The sequence below is a fragment of the Micromys minutus genome (assembly GCF_963924665.1).
Source record: "Micromys minutus genome assembly, chromosome: 21".
Taxonomy (NCBI): domain Eukaryota; kingdom Metazoa; phylum Chordata; class Mammalia; order Rodentia; family Muridae; genus Micromys; species Micromys minutus.
In genome coordinates this window covers 38,403,121-38,422,092 of record NC_137956.1, presented here as the reverse complement: position 1 = coordinate 38,422,092, position 18,972 = coordinate 38,403,121, and the positions used below count along the sequence as shown (strand labels likewise).

Sequence of the window (18,972 nt, the reverse complement as noted above, 5' to 3'; positions counted from 1 at the left end):
CAGGAACTGGTGGGGGGGGGAAGGGGTAGAGAATGAAGGAGGAGAGATCTGAGACCTATCCTAGCAGCTAATTTCCTTCTTTAATTCACACTAGGACCTTGGCTTGTGTGCCCACTTGTCCTGTCTGCTTCTGTAAAGGGGGACCATAGGAGTCCGACCCTGGCTCCACCTCAGTGTGATAGGTAAGGGGTCTGGTTCAGTGGAGGGGCTCAAAGACAGGGAAACCGGAGATCCTAAAATAGCAGGACTTTCAGGGCGAATCACTGCCCTACCTGGAGTTAAAGTGAGCCAGAATGGTGGTCACCTCATACTGGCCTCAGTCCTCTCTTGGGTCTCAAGTCTGATGGTAGGCTCTACATGCCTAGCTCCTTCTACCCTCAGGCTGCAGGGTGGGAACAGTCACAGAACCAGACCTGCTGGATTTGGCCTGGGTCTGGATCTGGGTCCTGAGAAGAACTGATTGCCTTGTCAGCGGAAGTGATTGATGTGGCTTTTGTGTTCACTTGCACGTCCGTCCGCAGTGTGTGTGTACACACACCTGCCCATGCACACATATGTGATCCGTGTACCAAACAGGCATATTTAATGCTGGTACACAGCACCACATGTAACTATACAGATTTGTACATCTACATCGGTGCGACACCTGCTTGCTCATAGATGTTTATACATATACACATGTGCATACATGTTCATATATGTGTGTTCTCTAAGTGACCCTCAGAAATATATTCATATCCATAGCCACCCACAACCTTGGATCCAGTCCCAAAAGTGCCCCTGCATTTCCCAGCCAGTCTGTGGGTACACAGCCACCTCCAGAGGCCTCACCCCCCTCCTCCCACTCTCCCTTCAGCATCTGCTTTGCTCTTTGCACTTGATGCCCTCTGAGATGACCACAGGATCTGACTCTCTGTTGGCCTTTCACCCTTTACTGCCTGGGGACCTTGTCCACATCATCAGTAGTATCCTTGTCTCTCTGCCCCAGGCTGGCATGAAGTGGGTGCATAGTGTTTGTGAATTAATGTCTGTGAGTGTGTGTGCAGAGGAGGGAGGTTACTGAGGAGGGTGACGTGGTGAGGCGGGTGCCTGCCAATGCAGGGTGACCCTGAGGGTGTGCCCGGTGTGGGTGTGTCTCTGATTGTGGCCAGGCGGGGCACCCTTGGTGGAGAGGAAACGGTATGCTATGCGACCCCCCAGCCTCTATCCCTGGGGGCTGTAATCTGATCCCTTGGGACTCCCCCATGCCCTCCCACCCGCCCTTACCCTCTCTGCTTTGCTGCCGACTCTTCTCTTCCAGATCCTGGGGCAGAGTCCAGGGCTGCTGAAGGCTCCCTCCACACACGCCTGCTGAACCCTGAGTGTCCCGAGCTGCCGGCATGGGGCGGGCTGAGGCCGCCGCCATGATCCCAGGCCTGGCCCTTCTCTGGGTAGCAGGGCTGGGAGATGCTGCCCCTAACCTTCCCCGCCTTCGGCTCTCCTTTCAAGGTAGGTGCACCTGGCAGACGGAGGGACCGGCTTGAACAGGAAAAGGGCCCCGTGTGGAAAGACTTGCCGGTGCCCGTATGTGCATCCTCATTACTTGTTGGGTTTCGGGTATTCTTGGGTTACCCCGTTAACCCTGTTCTAGCCTCAGCCCCCAACCTCTCTGCCTACATTCTGCTCATGCTTTCCCAAGGAGGACCCCTACTGTCTCCTTAGCAACAGTTTCTGCCTCTCTCTGATCCCCCCCATCCCAGAGCAATCCATAACTCTTTAGTAGTTACTAAGTCCAGGTTTGGGGGCTGTCAGAGCCCCTTTCTTAAACTCCTTGCTCCCAGGGGCGGTCCCTGGGCATAGAGTGACATTTGCTGGTCAACTCTGCTGAACTCTGCTGAATCCAAGCTAGTGATAGGGTGGCAGGGAAGGGACCCTCAGCCTGACATTTTAGGGATGGATTCTGTCCTGTCAGCCCCTCCTCCCTTTGCCTTTCCTAGAACCCCGGTGTCCACACGCCTGGCCTCCCAGCATGCTAGCCCACTTGTCTGCACATGTTTTCCTAAACCTGTTTTCCCCTTTCTGAGGCATGCACGGCCCACCCTGTGACTCTGTACATCACCTGGGTGGGCCGGTCTTCATAAGTGTAAGCTCACACCCACGTAAGTGTACATGTGTATGTCTTGGGTCACACAGATAAACTTCGTCTGCAAATAGCCAGACAGGACCTTGAGGAAGCTCCTGTCACTGTTACAACAGGCACATACTGAGAGGCATCTCTCCCTGCAGAATTACAGGCCCGGCACGGTGTCCGGACCTTCAGGCTGGAGCGGACCTGCTGTTACGAAGCCCTGCTGGTGGATGAGGAGCGTGGACGCCTGTTTGTGGGTGCCGAGAACCATGTGGCTTCCCTCAGCCTGGACAATATTAGCAAGCGAGCCAAGAAGGTGCCAGAGACCCCCTAACCTTACTCAACTTCAGTGCTGCCTCAGGAAAAAGCCTTAGGATCCCAATCCAGTCTGTTTAGACTCTAGAAAAAATCTCAAAGGGGTGGGTAACTGAATGAAGAGACCCCCAAAAATAAAGAGCACCCCAAATCTCTAACCTGTGTTCCCTCCCATAGCTGGCCTGGCCCGCCCCCGTAGAATGGCGTGAAGAATGCAACTGGGCAGGGAAGGACATTGGTGTGAGTGTGGGCTGCTCAAAGGGGGGCATGCAGAAGAGGGTTGGGCCCCCATCCCAGGGCTGAGAGAGAGAGACTAGTCTGTTGTGGTTTGGGGTAAGGGCAGGAAGGTCAAGGCAGATTCGGTGGTGAGTCAGGGTGGGAGCTCATGTGATTCTTCTGGGGGGGGGCTCTGAGTTGGGGGAGGTTGTACTTATCTATACTTCCGCGTGTAGTCACCCTGTGAAGGTAGGTTGTCACGAAGGCCACTCGGGTCCCTGGAACTTATGTTAGTATTTCCCTGGACTGATGCAGAAGGGAGGAAGGGCAGGGTACCCCTAGGGACCTGCAACTCCCTGGGGAAAGCCTGACTGTACCCCACCACCACCTGCCCATCAGACGGAGTGCATGAACTTCGTGAAACTGTTGCATGCCTACAACCACACCCACCTGCTGGCCTGTGGCACGGGGGCCTTCCACCCAACCTGTGCATTTGTGGAGGTGGGCCACCAGCTGGAGGTAAGACTAGGACTGGAGAGAGTGGTGAGGCAGGAGAGTGTGAGGAAGGACTTGGCATTAATAACTTTCCTGCCCCCAGGAACCCATGCTCCAAATGGACCTCAGAAAGCTCGAGGATGGCAAAGGAAAGAGTCCTTATGACCCAAGGCATCGGGCTGCCTCCGTGCTGGTGGGTGAGTCCAAAGGCTAGCACCTCATATAACTCTAGAACCCTCTAGAAGTTCTAGAACTTCACTTGCCCAGGGGCACCCCTTTAGCTGCCCTATAGTCTTGATTCCCTACACACTTTTTTATGAGAACTCATAGCCGGCTGAGCACCACTTTGCCCTGTCTGCAGGGGAAGAGCTGTATTCCGGGGTGGCAGCGGACCTCATGGGCCGGGACTTTACCATCTTTCGAAGCCTGGGTCAGAATCCGAGTCTCCGAACAGAGCCCCATGATTCCCGTTGGCTCAATGGTGAGATGCTGGTGGGGTCCCCTGGGAGGAGACTGCCCTCCTCCAATAGGGAACACGTATCACAAAATGAGAAAGCAAGAGAGCAATGTTGAAGTCTCTCCAAGTATCTACTATAATACCTGAGCCAGATGCACAGAGGCAGAGGCAGGCAAGAGTCTTTGAGTCCATGAGCAAGGACATTTCAGTGGTCATGAAAGAACAGAAAAGGAAAAGAGGTGTCTGGGTTGAATAAGGAAAGCTATTGTTGGGAGGAGCTGTGAGTTATTAGTAGCTTCTGGAACACAGGAAATCCAGCCAAAAGAATTGGATGAGCATTCTAGGAGAGAAATGATTAGTGCAGAGACAGTGAGACAAGAACCAGCAAAGATAAGGCTCAAGCAACTATTATTGATAGGAAACCTAGACTCTGAAGGGCTGGAGTCCTTTACTACAGGACAGCAGAAGAAACTGAAGCAGGAACAGAGAGTATTTGATCTGCTAGGAAGGAAGATTTGTGAATGAAGATGAAAACAGATACCCAATCTCCCTCTTCTCCTGGCAAATTAAGGAAGTGTGGCATGAAGTCCTGCAAAGGGGAGAGGGAGCAGCCCGTGTGCACTCGTAACTATGGTCTCTACTGCCCTCCCGTGGTTACTTCTTGCCTTGCAGCTGCTGATCATAAGGGTGGGTCTTGGAGGCTCTGGTTGTGGGAGCCTGCAAAAGTGGAGTCCTTGTTGGGAACCAGGACCTGCTGATACCGTGCCTCCTGTTTTGGCTAGAACCCGAGTTTGTCAAGGTCTTTTGGATACCAGAGAGCGAAAACCCTGATGACGATAAAATCTATTTCTTCTTCCGCGAGTCCGCTGTGGAAGCGGCACCAGCCATGGGGCGCATGAAGGTGTCTCGTGTTGGCCAGATCTGCCGGGTAAGGAGACACTGGGATGACTCATCCCTTGGCCACCTTTGTCCCTGACCCTTCACCTGCTATAGTCTTGTTCTCATCCCTTCTGATCCTCTGAGCAGAATGACCTGGGTGGCCAGCGGAGCTTGGTCAACAAATGGACCACATTTCTGAAGGCGCGGCTTGTATGCTCAGTACCTGGAGTTGAGGGTGACACCCACTTTGACCAACTTCGTGAGTGTTTTGAATGAGGGGTGGCATCTGGGGAGGAGTCAGGGTGCAGAGTCCAGGAGCCTGGGGTGTATAAGTATTGCCTGGCCACCCTTGTCTTGCTCTGCAGAGGATGTTTTCCTTTTGTCCTCCCGAGACCGCCAGACACCTCTTCTCTATGCCATCTTCTCCACCTCCAGGTGAGAGGCAGCCACAGTTCCATTGGGCAGTCCGCTGAGCTTGCTGGGGCTCCTCACTTTGCCCTTGTCATTGTTTGCAGTGGCATCTTCCAGGGCTCTGCTGTGTGCGTGTACAGCATGAGCGATGTGCGCCGAGCCTTCTTGGGACCTTTTGCTCACAAAGAGGGGCCTACACATCAGTGGGTGTCCTACCAGGGTCGTGTCCCCTACCCAAGACCTGGCATGGTACGGTACTAGGGACCACTTGCAGTAATCAACCACAAAGTCTCAAGGGTGGAGAACTTGACTGTGGGGGCTTTGCTGGGGGGGGGTGTGCAGTGTGATTTCTTCTTATTGGCATGGGTGGGGAAATGTCACCATCATAAAAGTTAGAGCTGTGCCCTCTCAGCCTAAGGTTCACCAGGGAAAGGCTCAGATACTCAGAGCCCTTGTTGGATCCCATCTTTCACGTTCCCTGAGGCTTGGAATGGAAGGCTGATCACAAAGACCCCGTATCTCTGCTTGACATGCCTTGCCTTCCCTAGTGCCCCAGCAAGACCTTTGGCACCTTCAGCTCCACCAAAGACTTTCCAGATGACGTAATCCAGTTTGCTCGGAACCACCCTCTCATGTACAACTCAGTCCTGCCCATGGGGGGGCGCCCTCTCTTCCTACAAGTGGGAGCTGGGTACACCTTCACCCAAATCGCTGCAGACCGGGTGGCAGCTGCCGATGGACACTACGATGTTCTCTTCATTGGTACAGGTCAGGGTCTCATTACAATGCCCGTAGGACAGAGAGCCCCTTCTGGTTCCTTGGCCCAGAGGTAGAAGTTGTCCCTGGTCAGTCTACTATCTACATCTCTGACTGGGCTGTGGCCCCACTTTCTGAAGGCTTCCCTCATTGTTTCAACCCACAACTGTTATTTTTTTCATGACCCAATCATGAGGAAGATGGAGACAGGGTGAGAGCACATGCGGGTGCACGCACATTCGGACACACACACACACACACATGCACTCATAACACATATACTTTCTTTTCATTTTTTCAGATGTGGGCACAGTGCTGAAAGTGATCTCAGTCCCCAGGGGCAGCCGAACTAACGCGGAAGGACTTCTCCTGGAAGAGCTGCAGGTGTTTGAGGTGAGACCCGATCCCTAGTCACCCTAGGACACAACACTTGAAGCCACTAAGCCCTGATCCGTTTGCTCTGCCTCCCTTCCAGGACTCTGCCACTATCACCAGCATGCAAATCTCCTCCAAAAGGGTGAGTAATTCAACTTGGGGAAGAATTGAATTTGTCCCACAGCACCCCAGTTGTCTTGCTTCCCTTTGGTTTTCAAAGCCCAGAGTTTCAGGTCTAGCTTCTCTTCGCTAGACAATGAGACCTCGGTGTTCCCACCTGTCCAATGGGGAAAAGGCTATCTGACTGAAGGGAGTCAAGTAGGGCTGTCCTCAATCAGACTGGAGACTCTTGTGCCCTCTAGCATCAGCTCTATGTAGCATCGCCCAGCGCAGTGGCCCAGATTGCTTTGCATCGCTGCGCTGCCTTAGGCCGCGCCTGCGCAGAATGCTGCTTGGCCCGTGACCCTTACTGCGCCTGGGATGGATCAGCCTGCACACGCTTCCAGCCTACTGCCAAGAGGTGGGTAGGCTTGGCATCTGGATTGGGCTACTGGGAGAGAGTCTCTGCCGCCGGCAGAGAAGCGCTCATAAGTTTTTATGCCTCCCTTAGGCGGTTCCGGAGGCAAGACATAAGGAACGGCGACCCCAGCACCCTATGCTCTGGGGGTGAGTACCCCATCAGTTCCTGCCCTCAGGCCTTGAAATTGATACAGCTAGCCCTGCCTTGTCTGAAGTTTTACATTTTTGTCTCAAGACTCCTCTCACTCTGCGCTGTTGGAGAGGAAGGTCTTTGGTGTGGAGAGCGGCAGCGCGTTTCTGGAGTGTGAGCCCCGCTCGCTCCAGGCGCATGTGGAGTGGACCTTCCATCGTGCAGGGCAGGCAGCTCACACCCAGGTGTGCCTCGCTCCACCCTTCCTAACCAGGCCCAGTTAAGAGAAGCCGTGCCCTGCCTAAGGAGGCCTTTGGCCTGTGCCTCATAACTATGTGAAACCCAGTTCAGTGAGGCTCTGTTCAGTCAGATTCCCTTATCATCGTCTTCGGCCCTTAGAAACCTAATGATGCCCCACTGTGACTAGACTCCTGACCCACCCTCAAACCCACGCACTGAGATTTCTAATCTACCCCATGGCCCACTCAAGTGATCCCTCTCACCTAGATCGATTCATCCTATGAAGGCTACCTATTCCTTTAAAGTAAGCGCTAGCACCTATTTTCCTGGTTCACCTTTGGCTTCCCATGACGCTTTGTTTCTGTTCCCGCCCTCCACATAGGTGCTGGCTGGGGAGCGAGTAGAGCGCACTGCACGGGGGCTGCTGTTGCGCGGCCTGCGGCGCCAGGACTCTGGCGTGTATCTGTGCGTCGCGGTTGAACAAGGCTTTTCACAGCCACTGCGTCGCCTGGTGCTGCATGTGCTGAGTGCGGCACAGGCTGAACGACTGGCGAGGGCCGAGGAGGCAGCAGCTCCTGCACCACCAGGCCCTAAACTCTGGTACCGGGACTTTCTGCAGCTGGTGGAGCCAGGCGGTGGTGGAGGTGCAAACTCCTTGCGAATGTGCCGCCCACAGCCTGGGCCCCACTCTGTGGCAGCAGATTCACGTCGTAAGGGTCGAAACAGGCGGATGCATGCCTCTGACCTGCGTGCTGAACGTGGACCGCGTAGTGCAGCTCACTGGTGACTCGGCTGTCCCCATACTGAGGACCAGGCTGGATACGACACACCGAAGAGGGAGCAGACAGATGCCAGGCAGACAGATGAGTTGTGGCCAGGGCACACTGAGGTCCTTGGGCCAACGGAGACACCTAACCCATACATAAGCCCTGGCCAAAGGGTAGCTTATTTATTAACAAGATAACCCATGAATGTAGCTCTAGAAGACTGGCCCAAGCTCAATTCAGGATCTAATAACCTGGAGGGGGGAGGCAGTGAAGTGGGGTTCCAGAGTGGACCAGGACCAGAGAGTTGTCTTGGGTGGCAGCCCTGGGGAAAGAAAGCATTCTCTTTCTTGAGCAGCGAGCAGAAAGCTGTGAACAGATTAGACTGTGGGGCGTGGGATGAGGCAGGCCAACTGTACTAAAGTAATGCAATAAACACATTATCAGCTGACGTTGGAATGGCCCCAGCAGACAACAGGTAGCCCTAGACCTTGCTGGAGGTCTTGGGCATCATCCTAGCGGTCTCAAGGCCTGTATTTTTCCCACTCAAGAATACTGTAGTGAAGACTAAAAGTGTTCGTAGATGGTTATGCTGGTTGACTGGTACTAGCATGCCCAGTGCATTAGTGGCAGGGCCAAGCTCTCTGAAGTAAAAAACAAACAAACAAACAACACTGGATGTTGTGAGCAAGAGTGTATTAACTCACTGAACGGGTGACGTTTGAGCTGAAAGATAATGAATCAGTCACAGGTGTCTGGTGACAGAACATTCCAGCATAGAAGAACCAGTGCAAAATCTTGGAGTGGGGGACAAACCTTCTATGTCTGAGGAACAGCAGGGAGGCTGGTCGGATGGTATGGCGCTGTGGATTCCAAACGGTTTGGAAGGTAGACCCACCACGGTCTGGCTTGGCACAGTTTAGAAGAAGCAGAACAGAGTCCACCCACAGACTGAGGCCTGGAAGCTGGACCCGCATCCTTCAGGAGTGAACTACGTGCTTCCACGTGGCCTGTGGAGCCCTTGAGGAGGAGAGGGAGATCAAGACCACTTGTGTCTAAGTGCTTTAGTCATGCATCTCTATCCACAGTACAGCTGGCCGGGAACCCTTGCTCCTGTTTTACAGATGGAAAAGCAGAGACCACTCCTAAAGTTCTTTTTACCAAAGGTTATAGTTTAATTCTAGAAATAGCAGCTTCTCTTCCCAGTCTGTCCACTGGCCGGCATGGGTGCCCACTTCCAGGGTTGCCAGATCCCTGGGGCATTGGGCTCCAGCTGTGCCCCACCCACCACCCCCAATCTCTGGTATTAGATGGTTACACGGTAGTGCTGGAAGAAAAAGGCTGGTCTGTGGGTAAGGGGTCTACGGGAGTGAGGGACGGCTGAGGACCTGTGTAGAGCTCCTTTTCTATCATACCACACGGTGCTTGCTGGATGCTGACCTTCGGGATGTATATAGAGTTGGTGTGGTTGTCTGAGAAGTTCCTTGTGCCCATGTGCTAGCAGAGGCTTGCTCTTAGCTGAGCCCCATCACCAAGTAGGTAGTCTAGGCCGGCCCATCTAGGTCACTCTGCCCCTTTTCGTGATTCAGAACTGCCCCCTCTAAATATAGTCCAAGGAAAGTGAGCTCAGGCCTATTTCAAGACCAGGTTGGGAGGCAGCCAGGCTCTCCCAGAATCTGAAAGAAGCCACTACTGCCTTTGTCCAGTTCTGGGGCTGGGCACTCTCATTGGGCCCCTGACTACCTACCAGCTGCCATGCCTGAGGAGACCCAAGAAGGTAGGAGAGGGTGGCCACTGGGGAGGACAGGGCTCTAGTCCTATGGGTCACAGAGAGATCTAGGTTCACAGGGAGACCTCTCAGTCTTTTCCTACCCCAGCCTAGGGATTTACCCCTATGTATAAAGAATGGAGCTGTCATACTTACAATTCCTCCCCACTTAAGGTCCAGCCTGAGGGAGGGATTCAAAGCTCTTCATGTAGGAATGGGTCAACTACAGGCTGTACCCAAGTGGGTGTGGGCATCTGGAGATCTCCCAAGCAGTTCCGTTCTTCCTTCAGCGAAGAAATCAGGATTTGGATGAAGACTGGTTCCAGGGAGCATTTGGACATCTGGCCCAGGGGACTAGGAAGTAGATAGGCCTGTTCTAAGTCTCTCAGCCTGGTCAAGACTGATACTTCGCTAGTCAAGTGCCTTTACCTGCTGAGTCCCCCCCCCCCCCCGTCCCCCCTTCAATATTTTATACTGCAGACAAAGGGCCTGCCCTCTACTAAAGGAAGATGCCTACCTATTTGGGGGGGAGAGGGGAAGACTTAACTGTAACATCTGCCATGTGTCTTCTTCTGTAGTGAATAAAATATGTTCAAATATAAAGTGTGGGAGAAGCACAGTGAGGAGCAAAAAGGGGATTTAATGTGACCCCGAGTCCACTGCCCAGGCTTAAGGACTGACAGCCTCTGCTTTTGTTTCAATCACTTGTGAGCACAGCAAGGGGCAGCTTCAAGCATGTCCTAAAGGCTGAGTTTCTGTCCTGAGATGGGAGGACCCAGAGGCCCAAAGCCATCCTCACACTGTTACCTGGGTTCCTGGCAGGCATCTGGAGCTCTTGTGGAGTTAAGACAAAACAAAACAAAATGACAACATCCAATAAAAGACCTTTGGTGGTGCATACTCAGGAGGCAGAGGCCAAGGCCAGCAGGATCTATACTCTCAATTCTAGGTGGCCAGGTCTACGTAGTGAGTCTCTGTTTCAAATACAAGTATTCAGTCAAATCATACCAGCAGAAAGAATAGTTATTTAGAAATTACAAATATTTCTATAGTAGTTGGAATGCTGAGACAGAGGGATTATTTGAATTTAACAGTTACTCAAAACCAGTCTGGTAACTTTCTGAGACTGTCTTAACAGGGGAGGTAGGGGGAGGGACGAGATGGCTCAGTAATGAAAAACACTTGCTGAATAACCGGAAGACCTGAATTCAGGTCCTGGTACCATGTAACAAGCCCGCTGTGGTCGTGTGTGCCTTATAACCCCAGTGCTGTGTGTGCTGGGACATGAAGATGGGTAGGTCACTGGAGCTTGCTGGTTATTACCCTTGTCAAAAACAAACAAGCAAACACCCAAACAAAAAACCCCATAAAAACAAACAGAACCCCTGATTTCCAGACTCAGGAAGAGTCCTGTCTCAAAGAAATAAGGCAGAGGGTAAGAGATGGGCAGCCAGTCCTCTGTGCTCTACATACATGCACAAGAGTCTAAACAGAGGTGGGCGTTCACCACACACATACTGCTAACACATAACAAAGCTGGGTAGAGATGCACACATTTAATACTAGTAATAGGTAGGCTGAGGCAAGAGAATTTCGAGTGTAAGCCCATCCTAACTTAGGTTATGCAATGAGTTTCGGGCCAGGACAGTGAGTCACTATCTCAAAACAAAACAAAATCTGAAATAAATATAACCATAAGGGAACCACAGTCAGTGACTAAATAGGCAGAACCTGTGAATGGTAATTACACACACATCGGTCAGGCAGCAATCAAGGCAAGCTGTTTCTCATCTCTCAAGTCAGCAAATATATGTAAAGGTGTGTGCATACAGGGTCTGGGGATAATTCTGTCAAAAGCTTGTCTACCAAGCATGAAGACTTGAGTTAATTTCTCCGGGGCCATGGCATGTGTGAAGCTGCCCCATGCTCAGAAGCAAGTCAAAAAGCAGATGCTGCGTGTCGCTCTTTATGTCTGGGAGGTGGACTGCACACTTCTGATCCCGGGTCTGGTGAGGTAGATACAGGAGTTCCTGGGACTTCTTAGTGAGTCGAGGCTATGTGTTGAGTTCCAGAGCCAGGTCAGCTAGACCTCTGGCTTCTGCACACGCACTCCACACCACACACACACACACACACACACACTTTCCCCACAGTGGGATGCCTAATGGTGGCAATGTTGTACTGCTGGGCTCTCACGGGCCTTTTAGAAGACAGTTTTGTTGATAGCTTCCAAGAGCAATCTCCTCCATTCTTGGGCCCAGTGATTTCCACTTCTGAGAATTGTCCTCAGCAACTTTGAGTAAAGTGGGGAAAACCTTCATATTCAATGATGGATGTCCTGGGGGTTAATTTCCACAGAGAATTGGAAACTACCTAAATGCCCAGATAGCCTCAGAGGGAGGCCAGAGGGAGGAGCCCTCAAAGTTATAAAAAGTGAACTCCCGTGGTGCTGCTGAGTGCAAACAGCAGGACTCCAGTAAGAGGCTGAATCACTGTCTGATAAGGCAGAGCAGAGGGCAGGAGGAATAATCGGGCAAGGGGGGAGGGGGAAGGGATACCCAAATGTGACCATGGCAGCATGTCAAGAGCCCCTGTGCAGACTAAAACTTTAGATTCCTGGATCCAAACCAAGGGTCCTGAAATTGTAGGGAATTTGGAAGCAAATGTCACAGGTGTAGTCCTCACAGATCCCAAGTCCCTGCAGCATGAGTTTACCTACAAAGTTTTACTCCAATTGTCCCACTGCCCCTGTAGACGCTGTGTTGCCAATGCAGAACCAGAGGAACAGGGGAACACTGGCTCCTAACCACCTGCAGGAGGTGCGTCTGCACCGAGTGCAGTCCATCAGTGACCTACACAGTGGAGGTAAGGGAGTTCAGAAAGAGAGCAAGATGGATGCTTTGGGTACTACCTTCCAACGACAATTCTCCCTGCAGGCTCACTACAGCCCTGTCTGGCTGAAGAAGCACAGACATGGGAGGAACTTCTGGGTGTCTTGCCGCCATCACTGTGCTCCCAAGCTGGTTGCAGCCCCGTGTGTGGCCGTGGGGGGTTCCTTCTGCTATTGGTACTGCTGGTGTTCACCTGCCTGGCTCTAGCCATCGTGGCTGTCTACTTAAGTGGTAGGGACAGGCAGGACCGGGACCCCAGGGTAACTGGAAATGAAGCAATAAAGGGTGGGGCACAGGTCAGTGGGCTGTGTGGGGTCTGGGGTGACAGGCCTGACAAGGTCCCACAAATGTCTTCCCACCCCCAGTGCTGCAGAGTGAATCCCTGAGGACGTTGGCATACACACTGCGCACACAGGAGGAGACTCTGCTCAAACTGCGCCTGGCTAGCCTCAGCCAGCTAAGAAGGCTCAACTCCAGTGAGGCTCGGGCACCCAGCTGAGATGCCATCTGCATGTCAGACTGTGAGGGGGAATAAAGGGACTCTTGGCAAGTCTCTGTTCTCCCACTGATGGCCTCATCTACACTATTCCTTGGTGAGATTTCTGTACAAGCCTGACATAACTCCACAGCTGCCTGTCTCTCTCGACTTCTTCAGGCCCGGCCTGACCAAACCTTCTGGTGCCGAGACCCTGCTTTGGATAGCCAAAGGTCAGAGGATGGGGCGCCAGTCTTTTCCTGGCACCTCCTGTCAGCACCCTCTGGCCACCCCCAGACAGGAGGTTCAGAAGTCTAGAAATAGCTGTCCCAGCTCAGCCACCTACTCTGCCAGGCCTCCTAGTGGGGGGTCCAGTCTCAGCCCTCAGACAAGCCAGGCTGAGTTGGGGAACTGCAAGTCCTGCCACAGAGGACAAGGTGAAGTAGAGATCTAGTGAGAGCCAAACCTAGGGTGGCAGATGGGGAGGAGGGCAGGAAAAAGACTCAGGATAAAGGTCACAGGGGGCTAAGTATTGTTTCATTCTCTCTTATCTTTAATAAAGCAGCTCACACATCCATTCTAGGCAGCTTTGCCTTCCCTATGCCATAGTGCCCAGGTACCAGACCCCCAAAGGAAGCAGCCCCAGGGGGCACGGTCTAAAAAACAAAAGGGACAGCCCTTTCTCACTGCCCATCACCTCCAGGACCCGCACACATTTGGTTTCACCTGAGACAAGACAGGAAGAGGCCACAGCCACAGGGCTGAGTGCACATACAAGGGGCTTGAGTCGTAAGTGTCCTGATCCCTTGACCCTCCCACATTTGTCTATTTTTGGTTTCATCATTAAAAAAATAAATTGACAATCACTGGCAGGGACCAGTTCTTGCACTGTCTTCTGTTAAAAATATGGTTTGGGTATGGGTAGCCTTCTCGTTGGCCAGTCTGATTCACAAGATATCTGCCCGCTTGTCCCTTGCACGACTCCGGGCCTTGGTCCGGGCTTTGAAGGCCGCAGCATTGTACAGGTGCTGTTGAAGAGGCAAAGAAGAGAGTGTGGTGAACCGAGAAAGCCCACTCACAGCTCTAGGCCTCCGGGTAACAAAAGGCAAGATAAAGGCGCCCAAGATGCAAACCTTTTCAAAGCGTGAAATCTTGCAGGCCTTCAGGGCAGCAGCATCCAGCACTAGCACAGGGCCCAGGCCAAAGATGTCACGGAGAAGTTCGTTGTTCTAAAAACAAAGCAATTAGCTGAGGCCAGTCTGAATCTGTCAGGCTGGGTGGCCCTCCCTGTGTCCCCTCACCTGGAGGTGATAGTGCATGCCAGAGCCCAACACATCTTTGAAGGCTGTGTAGATGCGGTGGCGAGCCCAGCTATCTATGTAGAGCACTTCCAGTCCAAATCGGATTGTTTCCTCCTCACATTCACCGCCCTGTAGAATAGAGGGCCCATGAATGATTGGGATCAGTTGCCATGCCTGGGACGTGCTTGCGTGCATTCGAGTTTTGAGCAGGGTCTATGTAGCCCTAGCTGTTCCAGAATTTACCAGCATAACCCAGCTTAAGTGCTGGGTTTACAGATGTGGACCATCATGCCTAACCTCTGGGGACACATTTTTTAGGGACACACCTCAACAAAGTGCAGCACAGCTCGGAAAATGGAGCGCTGGCGTCGACGGTCGATCTTGGCACGGTACTTATTGCTGTCAGTGGCCAGAGTACGCAGAGATCCGCAGAGGGCCTCCATATCCTCATAGATGAAGTCCTCCTGGGTGCGAACAATGGAGGTATTGAGTGGAAGTTTGAATTCTTCTGGAACTGAGTGAGGTGTTTCTCCTCTCTCCACCCCTCCTCAGCTTCTCCCAGCTGTTCACCCCTACTCAGAACCCCCACTATGGCAACTAGTATGTGAGTAAGAGTTGGGGGGTCACCTCCCCTGCAAAATAACCCAAGACTGCTATTTTTTTTTTTTCTTCTGTTGTTGTTTGTTTTTCTCATGGCATGTGTTGCAAACAGCCTGGGATGGTCAGTGGTACCGGTAGGGGGCTCTTCCTACTGTCCCTCGCACCTCAAGGTCCCGGGCAAGCTCAAAGAGCAGGGCAATGGCTTCACCAGCAGCAATCCGCAGGTTCACACTTTCACTGGACAAGAGCTGAGGCAGCAGGGGCAGCTGCCTGCAGAAAGGGCAAGCTAAGCTTCACGTATGGGTTGGGGGTCCCTTCATACATTCCCTCTCACTCCCAGCAGGCAGCAGCCCCTACCTGTCAAGGATATGGTTGATGTGGGTACTAGGACAGATGGTGAGCAGCAATGCCCAGGCCTGGAGGGCAGCACAGAGCAGGCCATGTAGGCTGGCAGGAACCAGGGAAGCAGCAGAGCCACTCGTGCCACAGGACCAGCTGAAAACACCTTCCAAGCAGGCCAAGCAAGACACCAGGTCCTAGGAGCACAGTGAGACAGGCGTGGCTCACAGACAGGGCTACAGAGCCAAGCTGCTCTACCACTTGTGTCCAAAGTCCACTTACCTGAACATCGGTGGCAGCCACATAGCAGCCCAAGCCAAGAGCAGAAGCACACTGTTGGAAAGAGGACAACGCTAGGCCACCATGGGTCAACATCAGGAACCGTGAGTAGAGAATCTGAAGACAGATAGAACCCGACACCCTCCCTGGGGACGAGAGACTGGTAGGGCGGGGAAATACTCACGTGGAGCCGGGCAGTGGGGCTTGCTGTGCTATCACTGAGCACCGAGATTAGCAGGGGCTGCAGGCTGTGGAACAGCTCCTCGCCTTTGGGTCCAGGGCCCAACTGCACACAGAGCAGGCCTAGCACCGCAGCAGCCAGGGCCTGTTCTTCACCCTTTCCTACAGGATGCTTTTCAGTTAGCGCATGCAGCAAGCGTCAACACCTGCCTAGCTAGGGTTCCCCAAGTGCCCAGGACTTGACCTTTCTTAAGGCACTTTTCCAGGGCATCCGCCAGAGTGAGGCTGCGCTCCAGCAAAAAGTCCGGAAGCAGGCGGGAGGCCAGGGCCAGGCGCAGACTCTCCAGAGCTCCTTGCCGGGTCTTGGCACTGGGAGGTGAGAAAGGGGTTCATATGGGTGACGGCACCCTTGGTTCCATTTGTCATTGGCGGAACAGGGCCTTAAATGTAGAAGCTGGCCAGTAGCCCGAGGTACCTCCTGTCAGTCAGGCAGTCCACGTGGTCCTTCAGCTTTTCCTCCAGGTTTTCCTGCTGGCTCTGTTCGTCCACAGCTTCCCCACCTGCAAAGCCAGCCGTCCATCACCGGATCCTGCCCTTGTCCCGTGGAGCCCTCCTCGAGCCCCTGTCAACCTTCAACTCGCTCTCACCCAGGCAGTCCTCTGCGGCGGTGCTGAGAAGGCTGGGACATTCACTGGTGGTGCTCCGGGCCTCGCTGGCCGCGTCATCCTCACTGGAAGCAGAGTCAGCTTGAGCACTGCTCCTGGTACCTGGGGAACAGAGCATCTCTATCAGAGTAGCTTCCACCAGTGAGGGATGACTCGGGGTCCCTCATTTAACGTCAGGAATGCTATCCCATCCCAGAGACCAGCGAACCAAACCAAGGCCTGACACCTGTGACTTTAATTAGGATACAGGAAAAAGGTCAGAAAGTCTATCTGCACGAGGACACAGGAGCTAGGCCTACCCTGGGGCAACAACCTGGCAGACTCAATGAGTGGGGACCCCAGGAGGGCACAGCCTTTTTTTTGTTTTGTTTTTTGTCTTGTTTTCTTCTCTCCCAGACAGGGTTCTTACATATAGCCTTGGCTGTCTTAGAACTAGCTCTGTAGACCAGGCTGACCTTGAACTCGCAGAGATCCACCTGCCCCTGCCTCTCCAGTGCTAGGATTAAAGGTGTATGCTATCACTGCTTGGTGGGCACAGTCTGCTTTAAGGACAATAGGAACCACATAGTGGCAGAAGGGCCTGGGATGAGTCCCAGTGAGGCCTGTGGCCCACTCTAGGGTATGGCCAAAAGGTAAAAGTTAACGCAAAAGATAATGTAAATGTTAGGACTCAGGTTATAGTACTAGGCAGACTCAGGGGTTTAAACTGAGCCAAGGTCTTGTGCTCTCCGATGGGCTATACCATTAGCACCCCTTGCCCCTCCTCATTTTAGCAGAGGTATAATTTGATCAGTTGCCCGACCTTTAAAGTATGGACGGCACAGTGAACCTCTCAGGTGTAGCAAGTAAAGACAAGTAACTTGCAATGGCTCTGCTACAGGCCACCACACTCACTGTGCTAACAACTCTGGGAGCAGCAGGGGCCCAGGTCCCACTGGGTGTGCTGGGCACCTTGTTTCAAATATATTGCTTTCTGAGCTTCCTTTGGTCCACTCAGGGCTACCAACTTTAGGTATAGACATAATGGCCCCTCTAAGCCTTGGAAGACCAGAAGAAGCTCTTGACGGTGTGAGCACTTGAAAAAGTAAACACAGGGACTCTCCAAGTGTCGATAGGGGCAGGAACAGACCCCGTGTGAATTCTCTCCAGAGCTGAGGACTGGCTCTGAATACAGTAGCTTCTATGGTAGGTGCCCTGCACAGGTTCTCAGTCAAAAGCAGTCCTTACATCTTAGGGACCACTAACATTACCTGCTTATAGGAAAAAGTTCAGCCCACACATTGATTTCTGTTCACCTTTTCTCTTACTATCCTACTTGTCAAAACCGCAAACAGGCTCTCTACACGGGTTCCTTTCCTTCTCAGGTCTCATCCAGAAGTTCCCCTCGCAGAACTGAGTGGTCTTTCTGAGACCACTCAGTAAATGCTTTCCGTACTAGTCCTTCTGGAACTGTCACCACCCTATTAAATGTCCTCAGACCCAAGCCACATTTGGATGGCAGCCAGGTCAAAAATATGCTCGGTAGACACTCTTTCTCTGCAGTTACTTGTTTACCTTAACGGGACGTGCTTCTGGTTGAGGCTGATAAGAAGTCTCCAGACTGCTTAGGAGTTCTTGGATGTCCACCCGGTCTCCAGCCCAATTGATAGGGCCCCAGTTCTGTACCTTTCCAGTCACACTTCCCCGTTTTACAGAGAAGACAAGGTCTCTCTACTAACTTCCTTGTGCAGGCTACCAAATGCACTAGTATTTGGCAAAACGACTGGCTTCACGCCCTTTTTAGTGTGGTTGTCTACCCCAGTGGCGATAGAAAAACCTAGGTCCTCGATGCTGGTCAAATCACCGTTGCGGCGCGGGATTTCGAAAAACAGCTGGCAATAAGCTCAAGTTAGGCGCACACGTGGCCAATGCCAGCTGCGGCACGTGCGAGCCTAGGCAGAGTTCTGGGAGGTTACGATGGGCTGATCTGGGAAGATCCATCAACTCAGGACCCTCAATGACATCGAAAGGGAACCACCGAACACACACGCTCACTACTGAACAATTTTACTGGAGCCCCCGGACTCACCTCCTCCACGGCGCTGACCTCCCTTGCGGAGCGCATTGCCCTTACGAGCGCGAGGCATTCCGAAACCGGGAATTGGGGACACGGGAAGGTGGCGCGGGGTCAGGGACCTGGAGGGCGGGGACTCCAAACCAGCGAAACGCTGGCCCGTGTGCTGAGCTGAGACTCGTGAAGACGACTGGAGACACACGCCGCGCGTACCACCATCTTCCTGAGGCGCCCCGCCCTGTCAAATGGGTCGCTGGGAAGGTGAGTTCCCGGCCACCAAACTCAGATCCACATCCACGCGGCCGAAACTACTATCCCCAAGCGTCAGCATACACAGATTAGCAGCGCCCGAGTTGCGCGCAGTGCATGTCGGGAGTGGTAGTCCATTCCGGAGACAAATAAGCCGACGACGCTCCAGCTAAACTATGTACCCACAATGCCCTGCGTACCCACTTCGCCCCTCCTTCTCCTACCCCCGCCCGCGCGGCATGTGGGTTCACAGTTAACTCAGTAGTTTCCTTCCTCACTAGAAGCCATCTGTAGGTTCTGATAACAAAGCACCTGCTTTGAGGCGCCAGGGTTTGACGCTAGGTAGAATAGTGAGAACAGACAAACTTCAAGTAATGAAAGAGTGACTTTATAGATGAGAATACAGATAATAGCTTAGCATTTAACAGACCATAGCTTAGTTTTGGGGGGTGTGTGTTGGGAGTATAGGGGTTGTCTGCCCCTAGATATTACCTCTTTATAGATACAC

At 52.8% G+C, this 18,972-nt stretch overlaps 3 protein-coding genes across 5 annotated transcripts; 2 read left to right on the top strand and 1 right to left on the bottom strand.

The window, feature by feature from the left end:
* The first annotated feature begins 92 nt into the window (after nt 1–92).
* On the top strand, nt 93–8,312 carry SEMA3B (semaphorin 3B). Of its 2 annotated transcripts, none has more exons than XM_080934598.1 (18): nt 93–182; nt 1,301–1,488; nt 2,266–2,423; nt 2,600–2,662; nt 3,038–3,157; nt 3,237–3,330; nt 3,495–3,614; nt 4,373–4,518; nt 4,617–4,728; nt 4,835–4,904; nt 4,985–5,129; nt 5,429–5,648; nt 5,938–6,029; nt 6,112–6,153; nt 6,374–6,531; nt 6,622–6,677; nt 6,766–6,905; nt 7,283–8,312. In XM_080934598.1, exons 2-18 carry the CDS (start codon nt 1,380–1,382, stop codon nt 7,685–7,687), a joined length of 2,250 nt encoding a protein of 749 aa, XP_080790724.1. In that variant the 5' UTR covers nt 93–182; nt 1,301–1,379; the 3' UTR covers nt 7,688–8,312. The 2 variants fall into 2 exon arrangements, with proteins under 2 accessions (XP_080790724.1, XP_080790725.1); XM_080934599.1 differs by lacking the exon at nt 93–182 and adding an exon at nt 1,125–1,179.
* Nucleotides 8,313–8,540: 228 nt separating this feature from the next.
* LSMEM2 (leucine rich single-pass membrane protein 2) lies at nt 8,541–13,217 on the top strand. Of its 2 annotated transcripts, XM_080934604.1 has the most exons (4): nt 8,541–9,441; nt 12,187–12,297; nt 12,369–12,554; nt 12,689–13,217. In XM_080934604.1, the coding sequence occupies exons 1-4, from the start codon at nt 9,420–9,422 to the stop codon at nt 12,820–12,822; spliced, it is 453 nt and encodes a 150-aa protein (XP_080790730.1). In that variant the 5' UTR covers nt 8,541–9,419; the 3' UTR covers nt 12,823–13,217. The 2 variants fall into 2 exon arrangements, with proteins under 2 accessions (XP_080790730.1, XP_080790729.1); XM_080934603.1 differs by lacking the exon at nt 8,541–9,441 and having other exon boundaries at nt 11,991–12,297.
* Nucleotides 13,218–13,330: 113 nt separating this feature from the next.
* Nucleotides 13,331–18,472, bottom strand: IFRD2 (interferon related developmental regulator 2). The gene is made up of 12 exons (XM_080934602.1): nt 18,231–18,472; nt 16,145–16,264; nt 15,973–16,057; nt 15,742–15,866; nt 15,502–15,659; nt 15,321–15,371; nt 15,057–15,235; nt 14,864–14,969; nt 14,426–14,563; nt 14,100–14,228; nt 13,932–14,027; nt 13,331–13,826 (listed from the first exon to the last, which is right to left on the bottom strand). The coding sequence occupies exons 1-12, from the start codon at nt 18,286–18,288 to the stop codon at nt 13,746–13,748; spliced, it is 1,326 nt and encodes a 441-aa protein (XP_080790728.1). The 5' UTR covers nt 18,289–18,472; the 3' UTR covers nt 13,331–13,745.
* Between the last annotated feature and the right edge of the window lie 500 nt (nt 18,473–18,972).